The sequence below is a fragment of the Bos indicus x Bos taurus genome, chromosome 10, assembly GCF_003369695.1.
Source record: "Bos indicus x Bos taurus breed Angus x Brahman F1 hybrid chromosome 10, Bos_hybrid_MaternalHap_v2.0, whole genome shotgun sequence".
Classification (NCBI taxonomy): Eukaryota; Metazoa; Chordata; class Mammalia; order Artiodactyla; family Bovidae; genus Bos; species Bos indicus x Bos taurus.
The window spans coordinates 97,920,407-97,943,223 of NC_040085.1; the positions used below are offsets into that span (position 1 = coordinate 97,920,407).

Sequence of the window (22,817 nt, forward strand, 5' to 3'; positions counted from 1 at the left end):
GAGTTCCAAAGAATAGCAAGAAGAGATAAGAAAGCCTTCCTCAGGGGTCAGTGCAAAGAAATAGAGGAAAACAACAGAATGGGAAAGACTAGAGATCTCTGCAAGAAAATTAGAGATAGCAAGGGAAGATTTCATGCAAAGATCGGCTTGATAAAGGACAGAAATGGTATGGACCAAACAGAAGCAGAAGATATTAAGAAGAGGTGGCAAGAATACACAGAAGAACTGTACAAAAAAGATCTTAACAACCCAGATAATCACGGTGGTGTGATCACTGACCTAGAGCCAGACATCCTGGAATGTGAAGTCAAGTGGGCCTTAGAAAGCATCCCTATGAACAAAGCTAGTGGAGGTGATGGAATTCCAGTTGACCTATTTCAAATCCTAAAAGATGCTGTGAAAGTGCTGCACTCAATATGCCAGCAAATTTGGAAAACTCAGCAGTGGCCACAGGACTGGAAAAGGTCAGTTTTCATTCCAATCCCAAAGAAAGGCAATGCCAAAGAATGCTCAACTACTGCACAATTGCACTCATATCACACGCTAGTAAAGTAATGCTCAAAATTCTCCCAGCCAGGCTTCAGCAATATGTGAACTGTGAACTTCCTAATGTTCAAGCTGGTTTTAGAAAAGGCAGAGGAACCAGAGATCAAATTGCCAACATCTGCTGGATCATGGAAAAAGCAAGAGAGTTCCAGAAAAACATCTATTTCTGCTTTATTGACTATGCCAAAGCCTTTGACTGTGTGGATCACAATAAACTGTGGACAATTCTGGAAGAGATGGGAATACCAGACCACCTGACCTGCCTCTTGAGAAATCTGTATTCAGGTCAGGAAGCAACAGTTAGAACTGGACATGGAACAACAGACTGGTTCCAAATAGGAAAAGGAGTACTTCAAGGCTGTATATTGTCACCCTGCTTATTTAACTTATATGCAGAGTACATCATGAGAAACGCTGGACTGGAAGAAACACAAGCTGGAATCGAAATTGCCAGGAGAAATATCAATAACCTCAGATACGCAGATGACACCACCCTTATGGCAGAAAGTGAAGAGGAACTCAAAAGCCTCTTGATGAAAGTGAAAGTGGAGAGTGAAAAAGTTGGCTTAAAGCTCAACATTCAGAAAGCGAAGATCATGGCATCCGGTCCCATCACTTCATGGGAAATCGATGGGGAAACAGTGTCAGACTTTATTTTTTTGGGCTTCAAAATCACTGCAGATGGTGACTGCAGCCATGAAATTAAAAGACGCTTACTTCTTGGAAGGAAAGTTATGACCAACCTAAACAGCATATTCAAAAGCAGAGACATTACTTTGCCAACAAAGGTCCATCTAGTCAAGGCTACGGTTTTTCCTGTGGTCATGTATGGACATGAGAGTTGGAGTGTGAAGAAGGCTGAGCGCCGAAGAATTGATGCTTTTGAACTGTGGTGTTGGAGAAGACTCTTGAGAGTCCCTTGGACTGCAAGGAGATCCAACCAGTCCATTCTGAAGGAGATCAGCCCTGGGATTTCTTTGGAAGGAATGATGCTAAAGCTGAAACTGCAGTACTTTGGCCATCTCATGCGAAGAGTTGACTCATTGGAAAAGACTCTGATGCTGGGAGGGATTGGGGGCAGGAGGAGAAGGGGACGACAGAGGATGAGATGGCTAGATGGCATCACTGACTCGATGGACGTGAGTCTGAGTGAACTCCGGGAGTTGGTGATGGGCAGAGAGGCCTGGCATGCTGCGATTCCTCGGGTCGCAAAGAGTCCGACACGACTGAGCGACTGAACTGAACTGAAAGTTAATTTAATTCAACATAAATTTTAATTGCGGATGTCAAATGTGTGGAATGTATGAGTATTGAATTTATTGATGCATTTTGAATGTCCTTATTGATTTTTCTTTTAAAATCAATTAGTGACTTTTGGGTTTGTTTTTATGCATGTTTCCATTTCAAATTGGAAACTCTACTCCTCTGAGGAGGAGAGTAGTAAAGTAAAAGTATTGCACTGCCCTTAGGGGTTTCCTCTAGGGCTTCTTAGAAGTATTTTATGGATTGCATAGCTGTCGATTAAGTATAGCCAGTGCTTGATTATGCCAGCTCCGGGTACGGGGGTGAGGAAACTTGGACAAAAAGAGTAGGCTCAGAATGACTCTTGTCCCTAACCCCCACTCCAATTAGAATAGCTAGAGTGTTATTGGCTCAATATATTGGGGTTTACTCTGAGAAAAATCTAAAAAACAATGTTTGAAAACTGATGGACTCTACAACCTGCAAAACCCTTTGCAGGTGTGACATCATGTTGACACTCTATAAATCATCTTGTGTTGCAGCTTCTGGAAGTTCCATATGCCCCCTCTTTATAGTCTTCTTCCTTTTCTTTGCAATGACTCGCCTTTGGCTGTAGAAGAGGTCAAACAGATTACCTTCGAGGAACACAAATTCTAGAGCCAGCGTGCACGTTGACTGATCCGTGGCCACCAGGAAACGTCCCCTCCACATGCACTTTCTTGGAGCAGTAGGGTTATCATTTTCTACGAGTCTGTTTTAATTCTGGATTGAGATTGTGCGCCATCTGCTGGACATATGTTGCTACACTACAAGAGAACATTTATTCTCAGAAGTGTTTTTTGAAATATTTATTAATACTTAAAAAAATTGTAAAAGTCATGTTTATTATAGGAAATGGATAAGTGTAGGAAATAATATAGCATAAGACAAAGATCTAGAGATAACTACTACTAATATCTAGCAGTTTTTGTTTTTTGTTTTTAAATACACGCAAGTATAAGTCCCTGGAGTAGGAAATGGCAACCCACTCCAGCTCTAGTATTCTTACTGGGAAAATTCCACGGACAGAGGAGCTTAGATGGGCTACAGTCCATGGGGTTGCAAAGAGTCGGACACGACTAAGCACACAAAACGCACGAATATGTCATCATTAGGTTTGATTTGTGTTTTCAGGGGTTTTGTTTTGTTTTTATTGAAGTATAGTTGGTTTACAGTGCTGTGTTAGTTCCAGGTGTACAGGTGTGTATACATATACACACATATATATTGTTTTTCAGATTCCTTTCCATTATAGGTTATCACAAGCTTTGGAAATAGTTCTCTGTGTTATACAGTAGGTGGTACTTGTTTATCTATTTTCTGTACAATAATATATATCTGTTAATCCTAAAGTCCCAATTATCCCTCCCACTTCCCCTTTGGTAACCGTAAGTTGTTTTTCCATGTCTGTGTGTCTGTTTCTGTTTTAAATAAGAAAACATTTAAGTTTGAGGTCCACACTCTGCTCATTTGGGTTGCAGCTGTAGTAAAAGGAGAGGGCACTTTGCAGATATGAGGTTCATGGGGTGGGAGTGCACTTGGGTTCTATTGTGTGTGAACCTTAAGGTTTGCTTTGCGAGTTATGCAAGACAGGGATCTTACTACCTTCGAACTTACCTGGGCAGCGTGGGAGGAGGTACGGGTGGGGGTGTGGGTTAGACCCTGGGGAAAGGGTCTTTTATTGCTTGGATTCCCAGGAAACAGCTCCCTGAGTACTAGTCCAGAGTCGCACTGCTCCTTTATGTCAGTGATCATGTACTGAGCCCCAGTGTGCTCATGGCTATGACATATGCTACAGAACTGAAGAAGTCTTACTCTCTCCTTGCTTCCAACTGTTCTTGTATTATGTCAATATTATGTTATTTATTTACATAGAGCTCCGTTATCATCATAGCTATATTGGGACTATATATCTTTTATAAATATAAAAAATGATGCTCTCTTGTCGTTCCTAATTCTTTTCATCTTAAAGTTTGAAATTAAGATTGCCAACTCTACGTTTTTTGTTTGAATGTTTCCATATATTTTTATTCATTCTTTTGTTTTTAGCCTTTTTGATATATAATTTAGAATATTATGCTAGCAGATACAATAGAGTTTGTTTTTTTAATTAAATTTGTCAGTGTGTTAAAAAGAAAAATAAATGAAGAAATCTGTTGCTTTGAAATGAGGTAAGTCCAGTACCAGAGAACAGTATATAGACAACGAACTATAACACAGGGCTTTCTTGGTAGCTCAGTGATAGAGAATCTGCCTGCCAATGTAGAAGACCCAGGTTTGATCCCTGGATCTGAAAGATCCCCTAAGGAAATGGCAACCTACTCCAGTATTCTTGCCTGGAGAATCCCATGGACAGAGAAACCTGGCAAGTTATAGTCCATGGGGTCACAAAGAGTCAAACTCACCTTTGTTTAGCAACTAAACAACAACTGTTACAACACAAGCTTGGAAACATAGAAGCAGGGTGCTGACTCTAATTGCGCAACAGGACTGAGGAAAGGACAGTGACATTCAGTGGCAGGCTCATGGAAGGATGCAGTGACCGTGAGGCTGGGAAAGCAGACTCAGGTCATGTATCAAGGCTGCGGATCACAAAACTCCACCGCCGTGTTGGAGAAGGAAGGTGACACAGTGTAAGGCGATTTTAGGAGGATGACCATGGTAGTCATGTGTGGAGATATCAGGATTAAAGGCACATAAACCAGGCTAGGGCCCCAAGCTGTCCTGTTAACTGTGTGGAGTATGAAATAGAGATGAAAATGCCTTATTCAGTGAACTTAGGAATCAGAGTAAAGTAGAAAATCACATCCCATGACTAATTACTGCTAAATAAAGTAAAATTTGGACCCAATTGTAAAAGAAATCTGAGAGCAGATATATGTTCTGTGGATCTGGCCTCCCCAGTGGCTCAGGGGTAAAGAATCTGCCTGCAATGCAGGAGACCTGGGTTCAATCCCTGGGTCAGCAAGATACCCTGGAGAAGGAAATGGCAACCCACTCCAGTATTCTTGCCTGGAGAACTCCATGGACAGAGGAGCCTGGCGGGCTACAGTCCATGGGGTCACAAAGAGTCAGACACGACTGAAGCGACCGAGCACACAGCGCTGATGGATCCTTAACAATATGCAGAGCCTTCCAATACAAAGTAGCAGACCCTAGGGGGAAACTGGAAACCCTTCCCTTAGAATTGAAAGCCTTCAATAGACTTCCAGTACATCCTTGGCACCTGAGCGACCAGGAAAATGGGGCAGAGTGTGGAGACGCACAGAAGCGATGCTTGCTGTTGCAGTGGTAGGACTGGGGAGACAGGGTGGCCGTCAGCCGTGCAGCTCCTTGTCTTGATCAGTAAAAGGACCAGGGACATTCCAAGTCAGAGGAGCTGCAAGCCAGGAGCACACGTGAAGCCGGAAAGAATGGCCTCCATGCTATGACCAGAGATAATCAGAAATTATTAGAATGGGACCTCTGCAAAGGCACTGGGGAAAAAACCCAAATAACTGGTGAAGAATACACAGCAGAACAAATACACCATAAAGAAGAAGAAAATATGAACAAATTTCTCCATGGAATAAAAAAAAATTGGGGAGCATTCCTCTTTGAAATGAGAGGTCAAATCAGAGATAGGACTCTTTTAAAGAGATGAATCATGTCTTATTTGTCTTTTTATCTTTCACAGGGTGCCTCGCCAGTAAGGTATTTAATCAGTGCTTGCTATGTGAATGATTCGAAGAGCAGTCATAATAGATCCCAGTGAGCACCTCCAGTGATCAAGCCACTGGTCCTAGTTCAGGTTATCAGCTTCATTCACTTCTAAACCTTTATGTTGATTCCCACTAGGAAGTCTGTCCTTTCAAAAGTACGACTCATAAGAGTTTCACAACAGAACAGTACCTTAATCAAACGATAACCTGCGGTAATGGTACCCGACAGTAAGGATTCATCTCATTGGGATCCTTCCAGTAGAGGCTTAGATAAACCCACTGAAATCCTGTTCAGTAGCTGCTGAGAAGGATGCTAATGCAGTTAGGAAGTTAAACTAGAGAGTTTCCTACTGCAGCCCCTTCCTCGATGCTCCTGACTCTCAAAATCAGTGACTTTAATTACTTTATAAGCCACATCCTATATCACATTGGGTTTATTAAAATTATTTGGCTTCAAGTAACAAATTTTCTTATATACCCTTCTTTCTCACAGGAAGGGTGAATACTCATTTGTGCTATTTTCAGTTAATAGAATATTCTGGAAATTGTGTCATAAAGATCTTCCTCATTCTTTTTCACATTTGCATAGTAGTCTATGTTTACAGTACATGTGGCTACATCATACTTTGTTCAACCACTCTTGTATGTATGGGCATTCCAATATTTCCCAGTTTAAGAAATACTACAATACATAAGTTTATGAGTGGTGTTATTTTTAAAGTAACAGTTGAACTCTTGAACAGTGTGGGGGTTGAAGTGCTGACCTTCTACAATGGCAAAATTCTGATCATAACTTGTAGCCAGACTTGCATATCCAGAATTCCTCTGTGTCCAAGGTTTCTCAGAATCCATGGATTCAATCTCCAGCAGGTTTAGCTATCTGTGAATCATGTGTGTGCCTGTGTTCTAAGTTGCTTCAGTTGTGTCTGACTCTCCGTGACCCTATGAGCTGAAGACCAGCAGACTCCTTTGTCCATGGGATTCTCCAGGCAAGAATACTTGAGTGGGTTGCCGTGCCCTCCTCTAGGGGATCTTTCCAACCTAGGGATCGAACCCTCATTTCTTACATCTGCTGCATTGGCAGGTAGGTTCTTTACCACTAGCATCACTTGGGAAGTCCGTGGATCATGTAGTATTATGGTATTGAAAAAAAACAGCTGTATAAGTGGACCTGTACAGTTCAAACCCATGTTGCTCAAGGGTTAACTATGAGATGGCTGAATGGCATCACTGACTCGATACACATGAGTTTGGGTGAACTCTGGGAGCTGGTGATGGACAGGGAGGCCTGACATGCTGCGATTCATGGGGTCACAAAGAGACACGACTGAGCGACTGAACTGAACTGATATAGTTTGTTACAAATTCGTATACAGATAGCTGCTGCTGCTGCTAAGTCGCTTCAGTTGTGTCCGACTCTGCGACCCCAGAGACGGCAGCCCACCAGGCTCCCCCGTCCCTGGGATGCTCCAGGCAAGAACACTGGAGTGGGTTGCCATTTCCTTCTCCAGTGCATTACAGTAAAGAGTGAAAGTGAAGTCGCTCAGTTGTGTCCAACTCTTAGCAACCCCATGGACTGCAGCCTACCAGGCTCCTCCATCCATGGGATTTTCCAGGCAAGAGTACTGGAGTGGGGTGCCATTGCCTTCTCCGATTCAGGTAGCTACAAACTGACAAATGAATATAACTTACAAATATAAAGGATTTTAAACTCCAAGAATTAACAGGTAACTGAGGAATGTTTTTCTGTGTGAATTCTTAATTTTAAAAAAGCAGCCAATTTTGAATTACCTCCACTTAAGCTCTAAAAAACCTGAGAACATCTGAAGAGAGAAAATTATTTTCTTAGTCAAAGTCATGTCAAAGTGCAATATATTCAGGACTAGGAACTTTAGCAAAGTATAATTAACTTTACAAAATACTATCTTCCATCTTTTAAAGTCATATTGTTATCTTTTTAAAAAATGATGTGAAATTCCTCTGAAACTTTGCTAGCTACATGATTAGTTTGCAATGCTTTAGATTTTTTTAAGCAGGTCCCCCCCCCCCCTTTTCTTTTTTTTATTGAGGTGTGGTTAATTTACAATGTTGTGTTAATTCAAGTGCACAGTGATTCAGTTATGCACATATATATTCTTTTTCAGATATTTTTCATTATAAGCTATTGTAAGATATATAGTTCCCTCCGCTATTAAAAATATCATTAGAATTTGCTTGAGAAACTTGAAAATAATACAGGAAAATTATTTTGTGTAATTTATGTCTTTTTAAAATTGAAGAAATAAGAGGAAGCAATAACTTTGGAACTTGTGGCACACATTTCTTAGCACTTTTAAAAAAGATTTTCAGTTGGGACTTTTCTTGGTTGACCATAATCCATATCCTTTAGAGGATTTTCCTTCAGTTTTACAGGATAATCCCTCGTATTTGGACCTTGATGTATGTTCTTTCTGTAGCATCTTGTGTGGTCAGATCAGTGAAGAGTGCATTCTCCTGTTATGCATGTAAGAACAAAGCCAAACATTGGCCAAAGATGTGTTTTTGTAAGGTGTGATTGCCTGTGAAAAAATCTGGCAGGATTTTTACCTGATTTGAGGATTGTTAATCCTTAACTGGCAAGATGGAATTGGCAGTTCTTACATGACAAGATGATGTATTTTTGATGGGCAGAATTTACTATGTAATCTTAAAAATACAGCTTTTGCCTTATGGTTATAAAATTCAGGTCAAACATACTTAATTCTGGTACCACCTTAAGGTTTTACATCACTGCCGAAGGAATTACAAGCTCTTATGACTAAGATTTTGTTTCCTTTTTCCTTGTTTTTGTGGCAAAAGTTATTAGGAGTGAAATGGTTTTTACCATATAATTCAGAAATGAATGAGGCAGGTGTTAATCTCTCTGAAAAGTGGTTTTAATGACCCACATCACAACATCTGAGTCCTGGTGACGGAGGAGAATGATTAGAGGACTGTAATTTAGAGATTAATGTATGTCTTAGGCACAGCTTATAAACATGGTTTAGTTTCTCATTGAGAAGTAGGCACTCACATCAGTTTTTTTCTAAATGGTTTTTAGCTTAAATGTGTATGTATACATCTTTATATTTATATGCAATACTTACTGTGTAATCTCAAGAATACAGCAGTTACTTAATGGGTATAAAATTCAGGTCAAATATACTTAATTCTGGCACCACCTTCAGGTCTTGTATCCCTGTAAGATACAAGATACAAGATGGGTTGGAAGCTCCTGTAACTTGACAGTTTTGTTTCCCTTCTTTGTTCTTTGCAAGATTTCTGTGTGTGTGTGTGTGTGTGTGTGTGTGTTGTGTGTTAGTCACTCGGTCACAGTCCGACTCCACAATCCCATGGACTGTAGCCCACCAGGCTCCTCTGTCCATGGAGTTCTCCAGGCAAGAATATTGGTGTGGGTAGCCATTTCCTTCTCCAGGGGATTTTTCCCACCCAGGAATGGAACCTGGGTTTCCTGCATTGCAGGCAGATTCTTTGACCATCTGAGCCATCAGGGAAGCCTTTACTACATATATGTATCTATAATATATATATTGGGCTGTTTACACTGAAGTGTAAAAATAGCTAGCAAACAATTTGCTGTTAACATTAGTTGAATATCTGAAGTTGAGATATAACATTGAGCAGTGGAGTTAAATTGTGGATTCTAGATTCGTTGCTTATTGCAGATTGAAGATGGGTGAGCAAATGAAATGATCATTGCCTGATTTTACATGATTTTAGATAGACACATGGTGGAAGAGATAGGTAACAATTACACCCACTCTCCAGCCCCTCTGTTTTTCCACCTCTCCTCCTCTCAGCCACTCAGACAAAGCGTTAAATTGTAGGAACACCTTAGGGGCCTTCTGACTTTTCCCCCCAGAGGGTTCTGCGGTTTCTCAGCAAAACAAAGGAAACCAGGCAGTACAGTTTCTCTTTGTCCGGATTCTTCTCCTCTTTATCATCCAAACGTAAAGGTATGTGTGCTTTCTCTTTCCCACTGCTTCGGCTTGGCAAGGCAACTTTCTTTGCAAAGTAGGCCCTCACAACATTGTGAAAATCATCACTGGAAAGACCCTCCTTTTCAAATGATGCTCTTGAGTCCCTCTGAGGCTGGCAGAGAGAGGATAGGTAAAAGAAGCAAGCCACAGGATGTCGATTCTGAATAGATACCATCACAGTCAATGTGGTGCAGGTAAGAGCAGAAGAAAATTGGGGTGCTTTTGTTGCAGAGCATCGTAAAACAAAAACAAAAACTAAGAAATGAGCGTACAAGGGCCTTTGGAAAAAGGACCTCCACGCTTGAAATTTGGGATGAGTGGTTCTGAAGTATGTTTACCAGGACACATTTGAATGTATACTTAGCAGCATCAGGCTGAAGTGGCCCAGGCTGTTGGTCTCATAAACCAGTTTTCTTCTTTCTTCGCTTTGCATTGATGGGGCAGACTCATCAGGCAGACATTTTTTTTTTTTTTAAATAATCCTTAAAATTGCAAGGAGGAATATAAATGTATAATTGAAGAGATCCAGATAATGAGTGAGGTGTGAACTCGTTAGGGGCTTTGGTTTCATTCAGAATGACCACAGAATGCAGCCTTCCTGGCACTAACAAAAAATAGAACAAAAGCAGCAGTATGGTTGCACAGCTTATCATATTCTCTTCTGAATGCATTTCAAATTACTTTATGATAGCTGTTTTCACATTATTTTATACTGGGCCATTTTTCATGTGTATGTGTGGTAAATCCAGCAATAAAAATGTTCCTAGGAATCATTATACATTGCAAATAAAGGTGTTTCTAAAGCATTAACGTTGCTTTAAAAACAGGCTCAAAGACTTGGATCAAGATAACTTTTAATTCTTATGGAAGAATGGAGATTTCGTTGGAGATATCCAGCGATTTTGTGGCTTTGAATACAACTGAGTCAGCCAGGAGGGAGCAGCAAGGGAATGGCCTAAATCGATCGCCAGCACCAAAGTTGTTTCTCTTCCCAAATGGGTCCCTGGTGGGGTTTGGCTCACCTGTTATCTGAGTGATCTGTCATTTCCACCAAGAATGGGAATTGAAGCTAGAGACAGAATGAGATTAAGATAACTTGACTCTCTTCTTCAAGGGCATTGAATGAAAACGTGTGTGTGTTTTACTTCTAAATGTTTCCTGAGGAGTGTCTGACTGAGAGCGTCTCTGAATAAACCCCTTTATCTGCTACTGAGTAAAAGTGGAGACCAACTTTTGAGCTAGAGCTTAAACTGAAGACGTTTCCTCCCTTGAAAATGTGAAAATATCCTTAGGGATAAAAGTAGAAAAAGGACTTGACCTTGTGCAAGATACCATCAGCTGACTTTAACTGTACCGTGCTGGAGGCAACCTGAAGAGAGAGTTAAGTGCTTATGGTTGTGAGTCATTTCACTGCATTTCCCTCGATGACGGGTACCTGAGAGTGAGCAGAAATGCGGGGTTCAGGGCCCAGTGCTGTTTCTGGGGTGACCTAGTTCTGGAGGCCTCCACAGGGTGAGAAACTTACCCGGGTGTATGGATCTGGAGTTTAAAGGTAAACACAATTCCGTCATGCTGGCTCTTATGTACGCACAGTAGTAGTGTGTGTGCGCTCAGTCGTGGCCCACTCTTGCAACCCCACGGTCTGCAGCCTGCCAGGCTCCTCTGTCCATGGGATTCTCTAGGCAAGAACACTGGAGGGGGTTGCCATTTCCTCCTTCAGGGATCTTCCCAACCCAGGGATCAAACCCCTCTTGTTCCTGCATTGGCAGGCAGAGTCTTTACCACTGGTGCCACCTGTACATATAAGTCAACTTTAATACTTCATCTGATTCCTAACCTGAGAAACTTGGAGAAAAGCCTGTCTGTCCAGGGCTCTTCCCAGTCAGCATTTTCTGAAAGGATTTTTAAGAGTAATCTTATCTGTATGTAAGAACTATACAAAAAAGATCTTCACAACCCAGATAATCACGATGGTGTGATCACTGACCTAGAGCCAGACATCCTGGAATGTGAAGTCAAATGGGCCTTAGAAAGCATCCCTATGAACAAAGCTAGTGGAGGTGATGGAATTCCAGTTGACCTATTTCAAATCCTGGAAGATGATGCTGTGAAAGTGCTGCACTCAATATGCCAGCAAATGTGGAAAACTCAGCAGTGGCCACAGGACTGGAAGGGGTGTTTTCATTCCAATCCCAAAGAAAGGCAATGCCAAAGAATGCTCAAACTACTGCACAATTGCACTCATCTCACACGCTAGTAAAGTAATGCTCAAAATTCTCCAAGCCAGGCTTCAGCAATACATGAACCGTGAACTTCCAGATGTTCAAGCTGGTTTTAGAAAAGGCATGGGAACAAGAGATCAAATTGCCAACATCTGCTGGATTGTAGAAAAAGCAAAAGAGTTCCAGAAAAACATCTATTTCTGCTTTATTGACTATGCCAAAGCCTTTGACTGTGTGGATCACAAAAAACTGTGGAAAATTCTGAAAGAGATGGGAAGACCAGACCACCTGCCTCTTGAGAAACCTACATGCAGGTCAGGAAGCAACAGTTAGAACTGGACATGGAACAACAGACTGGTTCCAAATAGGAAAAGGAGTACTTCAAGGCTGTATATTGTCACCCTGCTTATTTAACTTATATGCAGAGTACATCATGAGAAACGCTGGACTGGAAGAAGCACAAGCTGGAATCAAGATTGCCGGGAGAAATATCAATAACCTCAGATATGCAGATGACACCACCCTTATGGCAGAAAGTGGAGAGGAACTAAAAAGCCTCTTGATGGAAGTGAAAGAGGAGAGTGAAAAAGTTGGTTTAAACCTCAACATTCAGAAAACGAAGATCATGGCATCTGGTCCCATCACTTCATGGGAAATCGATGGGGAAACAGTGGAAACAGTGTCAGACTTTATTTTTCTGGGCTCCAAAATCACTGCAGATGGTGACTGCAGCCATGAAATTAAAAGACGCTTACTCCTTGGAAGAAAAGTTATGACCAACCTAGACAGCATATTGAAAAGCAGAGACATTACTTTGACAACAAAGGTCCATCTAGTCAAGGCTATGGTTCTTCCAGTGGTCGTGTATGGATGTGAGAGTTGGAGTGTGAAGAAGGCTGAGCGCCGAAGAATTGATGCTTTTGAACTGTGGTGTTGGAGAAGACTCTTGAGAGTCCCTTGGACTGCAAGGAGATCCAACCAGTCCATTCTAAAGGAGATCAGCCCTGGGATTTCTTTGGAAGGAATGATGCTAAAGCTGAAACTGCAGTACTTTGGCCAGCTCATGAGAAGAGTTGACTCATTGGAAAAGACTCTGATGCTGGGAGGGATTGGGGGCAGGAGGAGAAGGGGACGACAGAGGATGAGATGGCTGGATGGCATCACTGACTCAATGGACGTGAGTCTCAGTGAACTCCGGGAGTTGGTGATGGACAGGGAGGCCTGGCGTGCTGCGATTCATGGGGTCGCAAAGAGTCGGACATGACTGAGGGACTGGACTGAGCTGAACTGATCTGTATGTAACTTTCTTCTTTTCAGCTGACTTCTGAATCCAATCCTGAGGTCAGTTATGGCTCATGTGTCTGAGATGGGACCCCTTTCCCAGCACATCTTGGAGGTGTGTGCTGGGACAGAGAGGTGGGAGGAGGCGGACTTGAGTTGATCTAAATGCATCTTCCCCTGTTCCTAGTCCAGCTTCGATTGAAAAGGCTCCGTGTGGCTCAGGTTGATTATATCCGATCCCTAAATGATACCCTGTGGTCATCATAAAAACAAAGCTTGAAGCAGTGTAACTTTCTGAGAAGGGCTTAGTTTAGGGAGTCAGACAAATCTGGATTTTAAATCCATATGGCCTACACGATCTTTCTGGGCCTTAGTTTCCTCATATGTAAAACAGGGATAGCAGTATCTAGTTCAGAGTGCAGTAGTGGAATTAAATAATATATGTAGAGTGGTGGTTAACAAAGTGCTTGACACATAGTAGGAGCCTAATAATTAGCATTATTAGCATGATATTTATGAAATATTTATTGAGTACTAGCTATGTACTGGAAAATGCAATGGCACCCCACTCCAGTACTCTTGCCTGGAAAAAATCCCATGGACGGAGGAGCCTGGTGGGCTGCAGTCCATGGGGTCGCTAAGAGTTGGACATGACTGAGCGACTTCACTTTCACTTTTCACTTTCATGCGTTGGAGAAGGCAATGGCAACCCACTCCAGTGTTCTTGCCTGGAGAACCCCAGGGACGGGGGAGCCTGGTGGGCTGCCGTCTGTGGGGTTGCACAGAGTTGGACATGACTGAAGCGACTTAGCAGCAGCAGCAGCAGCAGCTATGTACTGGGCTTACCAGGTGGCTAAGTGGTAAAGAATCTGCCTTTCATTAAAGATTCAGAAGATGCAGGTTCAATCCCTGAGTCGGGAAGATACCTTGAAAAAGAAAATAGCAACCCTCTCCAGTATTCTTAATCTTATTTGTGTCATGGATGCCTATAGGCCATTTCTCAGAATGTTTTTTTTTTTTTTTTTCCCCAGAATGATGTTTTTAATCATACAGAAAAAAATTTATAAGGTTACAAAGAAAACCAATCATATTGAAATACACTTAGCAAAATGTTAAAAAAACAATGTATGTTGGTGATATATGTTTTATTGGGGCTTCCCAGGTGGTGCTAGTAGTAAAGAACCCTCCTGGCAATGCAGGAGACATAGGAGACATGGGTTCGATCTCTGGTTTGGGAAGATCCCCGGGAGGAGGGCATGGCAACCCACTCCAGTATTCTTGCCTGGAGAATCCTATGGACAGAGGAACCTGGTGGGCTACAGTCCATAAGATTGCAAAGAACTGGACAAGACTCAGGTGACTTATCATGCATATTTTTTATTATTAATGTGTCAAATGAGATCTACCATCATTTTGAAGAGATGGTGAGTCTCAATGACATTTTGACATATCCCCAACTATAATGAGTTATAAAAAACTTGTGTGAAAAGTGTGACTAACACTATTGTGGTTTGTTGGTTTCTTTGTAATAAAAGGAAATATCAGAATTTCAGTTAAAGGTGAGTAAAAATAAATAGATATTCTTTATTCACCCCAAGTTCAAGGGTCCCCTGCTTTCCTTCTCTGGTTAGGAACCCCTGCATGGGAAATGCCAAGCAGGGGAATAAATGGAGTTCTGAACCATTTTATTACTTTTCCTGGGACAGGTATTTTGGACTCCTACTAAAATCCAATTACAGTTTTAGGACCTGGTGGAATTCTACTAAAAATTCCTTTTGCTTTATTCAGAATAAGAAGGAGTAAGTTTTACCCCTAATCTAATCTATTTGTGGAGACCTACATTTCTGTTGGCGAAGACTCTTGAGAGTCCCTTGGACTTCAAGGAGATCCAACCAGTCCATCCTAAAGGAGATCAGTCCTGGGTGTTCATTGGAAGGACTGATGCTGAAGCTGAAACTCCAATACTTTGGCCACCTCATGCGACGAGTTGACTCACTGGAAAAGACCCTGATGCTGGGAGGGATTGGGGGCAGGAGAAGGGGACGACAGAGGATGAGATGGCTGGATGGCATCACCAACTCGATGAACATGAGTTTGAGTAAGCTCTGGGAGTTGGTGACGGACAGGGAGCCGGGCATGCTGTGATTCATGGGGTCGCAGAGTCGGACACGACTGAGCGACTGAACGGAACATTTATTTCATGAAGGACTTAAAGACATGTTGGATCGAGGATTTGCATAAAATATTCATTTTTCCCAATGCAGTTAAGTGGATGCTCTTTCAGAAGATGTTCTTGCTTGCAAAGATGATCATAAAGTCATGACTATTCCCATATGGAAGAAAATTTGTTACATGAAGAAGCTAGAAGGTTTAGGACCCCTCTGGGGGCAATTTTCTTGAGGAAGCTTCTAACTGAGCCCAAGAAAGGAAGGACTCTTTGAGGATGAGAGTGATGGGGAGGCTTCTTGGAATAAAGAGATAAACCAGGGTTCAAAGGGGAAGGCTGGAATTAGGTAAGCGATGGGAGGGATGTTAACAGGAGTGGGTAGCTCAGTAGCTTTGGGCCAAGGGAAGGAATGTGGGGAGGTGAGCCTAGATAGGTCACCAGAGTCCATTTCGATGAACCTTCACTGATATGCCAGGGATGTGGGATGTAATTGGCAGAGAGGAGTCACTGAAGTCTTCACAGGAATCAGATAAAGACGTTTCTGATTTAAGAATATCAACATGACCACAATGTTCTGGGTAAATTTAGGGTAGGAAGAAATTGTGGGCAGTCGTTATAGGGTGAGATGGCAAAACTGAGTGAAGAAAATTATACCTATCCTAACCGCCTGTAATTTCCTAAGGATGATTCATCTGGAGAACTTATTAATTATTGCCGATCATCACGATTTTCCTCCACAAGTGGTCACCCCAATAGGGTTGGCATCTGACAAGGAATTGATCATTTTAAAATAGCTCCGTATGGTTTTATCTCCAGATAGCTTGAGAAATGCTCCCTGGGAATGTCTGGCTGATGAGATGTGAAATTGCATGGGATAGTGTCAAAGCAAAAACTGCACCTGACCAAGTGAAACAGGCAAAGTAGATTTTATACCATGCTATCATAGAGAAGGAAAGCCAGAACTCAGTCTGAACTCAACTCCACTGAAATAAATGTGGGAGTGAAATATTAGAAGATTTTAGGGGCGAGATCCATGGGATGTGTTGAGCACATTGAGTAATTCCAAAGCTTGCAAATGTTCTCTGTGATTAGGCCACCTGTGTTTACTAACTGGTGCTCACTACTCCACCATTGAGTGAGTTAGGCTTCTCTACCTTCTCTCAGAGACTGGCAAATGGGTGCCTGGTCTTTCTGGCTGATAACATTTCAAAGGGATAGTTCATAGTCCTTGAGAAAGACCTTCTGGGCTTGTAAAACTGGCCTTAGGAGGCTGGGAAAAGATTTACATCTCAATGGAGTAGAGAAAGAATTCACAATGACACATTTTCTGAAGAAAGGATGTAAGAAAAGGGAGATCAAGGCATAGAGTCAGAAAAAGGTGGAAGTTTAGTCAGACTGAGGTGAACATTATGCTCATCTTGGTCATTATTGCTATTACTGTTATTGCTGTCTTTTGGGTAGCTTCTACCTGACTCATTGGAAAAAGCCCTGATGCTGGGAAAAAATTGAAGGCAGAAGAAGAGGGCTCAGAGGATGAGATGGTTGGATGGCATCACTGATTCAATGGGCCTGAACTTGGGCAAACTCCAGGAGATGGCAAGGGACAGAGAAACCTGGCTGCTGCAGTCCATGGGGTCATAGAATTGGACACGACCTGGTGACTAAACAACCACCACGTGATACAGAGTGGAAAGGAAGAGTCAGTGTTAGGAGAGAAAAGTCAACATGACCTCTAACCTACCTTGGGACCTGGAGAGGGGATACAAAAGAGTGGGCAGTCCACGTCTAGTGGCCCCGGACATGGGAGAATGCAGAGGTATTGGTGGGATTGGAGTTTCTGGTTGGCAGGCAGAGTGGTGGTGAGGATGGACTGGTCATAACTGAGCATAACGCTCAGGTCCTTTGTTAGAAACAGCGCCCTGCTCCAGCATGGGAGGTTGATAAGAGAGGCGGGAGCCCGCAGGGCGGCAGTACCATTTCTGGAGCATGGTCCTTTCTGGCAGAACACTGCAGAGAAGCTCAGAGTGGGCATTTGTCATTGACACTGTGTGTGAGCTTCACCTAAGATGCGCGCGTGCACACATACACACACAGGTGTGCCTGCAGAGACATCTTGTACATATATTGAAGTATTTCAAAGTAAGTTTCAGGCATGTAAACAGCTGAGTTGTATGGAAAACTGATTGCTTCCATTTACCACAAGTTGTGTTAGAAATTTGTCAGAAAACTTGAGTGAGAAAGTTAGGGCTTTTGGAGGCAACCCGGGTAATGATTTCGGAAGATGTAATAATGAAACCATCAGAGCAGAGATGTTCGCAGAGTTACTGAGGATGTGTGCATGATAACACATCTTACTGTTTTTCAAGGAAGTAAGCGTAAGTGGGGGAAGAACCCAGGTCTAAGAATTTCTAGTCCTCTTGAGCAGGAGTAGATGGCCCTAGGGTTGCCTGCTACTGCTAGGTCTGCGATGCTAAGAACTGTCAAAGGTACTTTGCTCATTGAACACCCGGCCAAGAAGACGTCAGTAAAGCATTCTGGAGAAGTCAGATGCAGGATTTAAGAGTGAGTGGTAAAGAAAAATTAAGAGCCAGGAAAGCAATGGTTTTTCCAGTAAGTCTGGCTTTGAGAAGAGAGTAAGATGTAGGGAGAGAGCAGGAAAGTCACAGGGTTAAGTTACTTGGAATATATGATGTTAATGTGTTTTTATTTTTTTGAATTATTTCTCTTTAGTGATCAGAAATGACTGAACAATCAGGAAAAACCAATTCCACGCAAGAGAGACCTGCAGGTCAAACTTCTGAGAAAAACTGTCAGATCGGACAGAAGCAACTGGTATGGCACATGGATACTATGATTCCGTGGTATTTGGGGAATTCTGGACGTGTGGAGTCTCTGAGTTGCCTTGGATTTGGGTGGGAAGGTGGCCCCATCAGGATTCCATGGGAAGGATCTCTGCTCCCTCATCCACCTCCTGCTCACTGCCAGGCTGCTCTCATCTCACCTGTCCCCTCTGTGCCTCTCAGTTCCCAGTGTCCTATGCGATAAAGTCCTACCCTTGGAGTAGAATAATTGCAGAGAATATGGTCAAGTATTTTCATTTAACAAATCCTTGTGTTTTTTTCCCCCAGGATAATATGCTATCCTGGCTCGAGAACTTGGCCCATGTTAACACACCTAACCCTTAACACAAGATACTATTGTTAATCCATTCTGCAAAAGGAGAAACTGAGTCTTAGAAGAAGTAGGAATGTTCTTAAAGCACCCCAGTAAGAGTGGCAGAGCCAGGGTTTGAGCAGAAACATCTAATTCCTTGTTGTGCTTCAGAGAATAGTAGATCATGCTAAGCTGTGTTTATTACACACCTATACCTAAATATCGGAGAAGGCAATGGCACCCCACTCCAGTACTCTTGCCTGGAAAATCCCATGGACAGAGGAGCCTGATAGGCTAGAGTCCATGGGGTCGCTAAGAGTCGGACACGACTGAGTGACTTCCCTTTCACTTTTCACTTTCATGCATTGGAGAAGGCAATGGCACCCCACTCCAGTACTCTTGCCTGGAAAATCCCATGGATTCAGGAGCCTGGAAGGCTGCAGTCCATGGGGTTGCTAAGAGTTGGACATGACTGAGCGATTTCACTTTCACTTTTCACTTTCATGCATTGGAGAAGGAAATGGCACCTCACTCCAGTGTTCTTGCCTGGAGAATCTCAGGGATGGGGGAGCCTGGTGGGCTGCCATCTGTGGGGTCGCACAGAGTCAGACATGACTGAAGCTACTTAGCAACAGCAGCATACCTAAATAGAGAATTGTTTCCTAAGGTTGTTTGTAAGAGAAAGCCATACACACCAACCAAAATGAAATTTAAAGAAACATACCCATGTTATTTTAGAATGACTAGACTTATTTCTAAAAAAAGCCTGAAGTTCTGTTACTAATTTGTTACATTGAAAGTTTCCCCTTGGTTTAGAAATGTCCTATTTCATATATGTGTTAGCCTGAGTGTTTTGGGGCAACTCAGATTACTTTCTTCTAACAACTTTTGAAAGAGCATTGCCTTCCCTCCTGATATGTGTGCTGCATGATCAGAACTAGTTCTCAGGATTGATTGAAGCATGTTTATTACTTGCCTTTCCAGTTTGTTGTTGTTTAGTCGGTAAGTTGTTTCTGACTTTGATCCATGGACTGTAGCCCACCAGGCTCCTCTGTCCATGGGATTCTGCAGGCAAGAATACTGGAATAGGTATCTGTCCCCTTCTCCGGGGGATCTTCCCAACCCAAGGATCGAACCCATGTTTCTTCATTGCAGGCAGATTCTGTTCCTGCTGAGCCACCAGGGAAGCCTCAGTTTCAAATTATGTGTTTGTGTTAGTCACTCAGTCATGTCTGACTCTTTGTGACTCCATGAACTGTAGCCTCCCAGGCTTCTCTGTCCATGAGATTTCCCAGGCAAGAATACTAGAGTGGGTTCCCATTTCCCTTCTCCAATTCAAGTTATGCTGCTGCTGCTGCTGCTGCTGCTGCTAAGTCGCTTCAGTCGTGTCCGACTCTGTGCGACCCCATAGACGGCAGCCCACCAGGCTCCCCCATCCCTGGGATTCTCCAGGCAAGAATACTGGAGTGGGTTGCCATTTCCTTCTCCAATGCATGAAAGGGAAAAGTGAAACGAAAGTTTCTCAGTCGTGTCTGACTCATAGCGACCCCATGGACTGCAGCCTACCAGGCTCCTCCATCCATGGGATTTTCCAGGCAAGAGTACTGGAGTGGCAATTCAAATTATAAATATCCCCAAACAGGTATTTTGAAAATTTCTACTAACATGCTAGAAAGTCATTCAAGCCAGAGTCGTCGTCTTGCAACCTGGCTTTGACTGAGAGAGGATCCCTCAGGTGGCTGTATTCTGCATCGGCACCCTGGTGGGGTCCACACCCCCAGGGCAGTGAGTTTGGAGACATCCCTAGAGCAGCAGTCCCCAACCCTTTTGGGACTCGGGACTGATTTCATGAAGACAGTTTGTCCATGGACTGAGGTGGGGGAGGGACTGGGTACAGGATGAGTCGAGTGCATTGTATTTCTTGTGCACTTTATTTCTGTTATTAATGACATCAGCTTCACTTCAGATCGTCGGTTATTAGACCCCAGAGGCTGGGTGCCCGTCTGCTGAGCTTGGGGATGGAGGGCTCTGGTGCTGTGCTCTCACTATGTTCTGGACACTTTGCCTGGGGGAAGGGCTTTTACTTCATCCCCACCAGTTTTTGAAGCCAAGGGTTGTTTTCCAGGTTTAAAGGAAATTCTTCTGTTCCCCCTTGTTTTTTATTTTTCAATTATATGTAGTTTTACACTATGTATTTGTTTATTCAGAAAGAATGACCTAATATGAAAAATTCTACATCATCTTTTGAAACTAATCAGATTAAACTGTTTATTTCTCTAGGTAAAAGAGCTGAACTGTCATGCTATTATGGTAAAAGTTACAGAAACTTCATCTTGATGCAATGTAAAACAGATAAAACTATAAGATTCTTACTACTAATACATTTTATTTGTTTCATAGCAACAGATAGAGCGGCAGTTAAAATGCTTGGCATTTCAAAATCCTGGACCACAGGTAGCTGACTTTAATCCTGAAACAAGGCAGCAAAAAAAGAAAGCACGAATGTCAAAGATGAATGAGTATTTTTCTGTAACCTCCAAGTAAGATCAAGATTTATTATATTTGATCTGTGGGATTATAAAATGCATGCGTTCTCCTTGACAAAGTAATTACAGGTTGCCTCTTTCTTATGATTGAAAAATGTATTTTCTGTGTTCGCTTCAGTAGCATGTATACTAAAAATGTATTTCTAAAGTACAGTATCACCCCATATGTCTGGAAGTTAGCAATTTCAAGAAATAGCCTGTGATCCCCAATGAGGCATCAATTTTTTAAAAACATGCTTCAGAATTCCTTGCACTGGAGTAGTAGATGTAGTATGAAAGATGATTAAAATTAAGAAAGTTATATAATTATGAAGGGCTTCCCAGATAGCACTATCGGTAGAGAACCTGCCTGCCAGTGCAGGAGTCATGAGAGACATGGGTTCAACCCCTGAGTCAGGAAGATCCCCTGGAGGAGGGCATGGCAACACCCTCCAGTATTCTCGCCTGGAGAATCCCATGGACAGAGGAGCCTGGTGGGCTACAGTCTGCAGGGTTGCAGAGAGCTGGACATGACTGAGGTGACTAAGCACACGCGTATCATGCAACCTCGAGGTGGTGTTTCAGGGGCTCCATGGAGCTCTGGTCCTTTGTGTCTCAGTGCAGGAAGAAGTCAGTGAGAGGCAAAGAGATAGGTAAGAGGTGATTCATTAGAATAGGATGCTTGGAAGGGTTACGGGCAGGCGAGAGGGTGCCAGGCCCCGAGAACTTAGTGGGCTACCGTTTTATAATCAAAGGAAAAGTGAGGAGGAGGGAGAGACCACCTTCTTCTTCTTCCTCAGCTGTCTCATCAGCTCCTCCTCCAGGCTGGGCAGGGGAGTGTTCTTGTCCCTACAGGGTCAAGCCAGGACTGTCATGGCACTGTGGAAAAATTATGTCAGGTCTCAGTGCAGTGAGGGCCTTTCATTTGGAAATGTCATCTTTCCATAAGTCATTGCTTTTTATGTATCCAGAGAGCACGTGCTAGGGATCATCAGCTTCCTGCACTCCCTGGGCAGGATGCGGGTCTCGGGCCACCACTGTTTTATTGTTTGGGGGCGTGTCTCATGCTGTTGTTACATGGTGGTGGTCTAAGCAAGCCTGCTTGGTTTTGTGGGTAAGCCAACCTGCTTCCTCTTCAGTGATCATTAACTTACAGGGGTCTTCCATACTTCTTTCTTCATTACAGTCCTCTAGTGAGGTTAACAGTTTAATCACCTACTTTGTCCCTTTACTCCATCCCTTTCAATTAGGAGAAATAATATACCCATAGGAATGAATTCAAGTATCAGAAGGGCACAGAAGTATCATAAATTCAATTATTGCTAGCACATCAGAGGCATAAATTAAGAAGACCATAAAGAAAAAGGTTGATATATTTGACTACATTAAAATTAACAGTTAATGCCCTTTGCAAGATACCCTAAAAATAACAAGAGAGATATCACACCGTAGGAGAAGTTATTTCTGAAGGAAAAGATAACCATCCTAAGAGAAAAATGAACCAAACAGTGAATAGAAGAAAAGGCTTTCTCAGCCAGTAAAGGATCTGTCTGCAATGCAGGAGACCCCAGTTCAATTCCTGGGTCAGGAAGATCCCCTGGAGAAGGGATAGGCTACCTACTCCTGTATTCTTGGGCTTCCCTGGTGGCTCAGTTGATAAAGAATCGGCCTGTGATGCGGGAGACCTGGGTTTGATCCCTGGGTTGGGAAGATCCCCTGGAGGAGGGCATGGCAACCTATTCCAATATTCTTGCCTGGAGAATTCCCATGGCACAGGAGACTGGTGGGCTACAGCCCATAGGGTCACAAAGAGTCGGACACGACTGAGCGACTAGACACACACACACACGCACACGCGAAAAGGCTAGTGAACACTCGGGATGCTGAAGCCTCTTTCTTGGTACTGTGTGGGCAGTGCTGCA

At 42.8% G+C, this 22,817-nt stretch overlaps 1 protein-coding gene across 1 annotated transcript in view; it reads left to right on the forward strand.

Moving 5' to 3' along the window:
• The window catches only part of ARL14EPL (ADP ribosylation factor like GTPase 14 effector protein like), a 29,361-nt gene that overhangs the window by 1,906 nt on the left and 4,638 nt on the right, over window positions 1-22,817 (forward strand). The window contains exons 2-3 of the mRNA XM_027552645.1: window positions 17,948-18,049; window positions 20,771-20,910. Coding sequence (XP_027408446.1) covers window positions 17,957-18,049; window positions 20,771-20,910 — 233 coding nt within the window. The 5' untranslated portion in view covers window positions 17,948-17,956. The remainder of the gene's footprint in view (window positions 1-17,947; window positions 18,050-20,770; window positions 20,911-22,817) is intronic.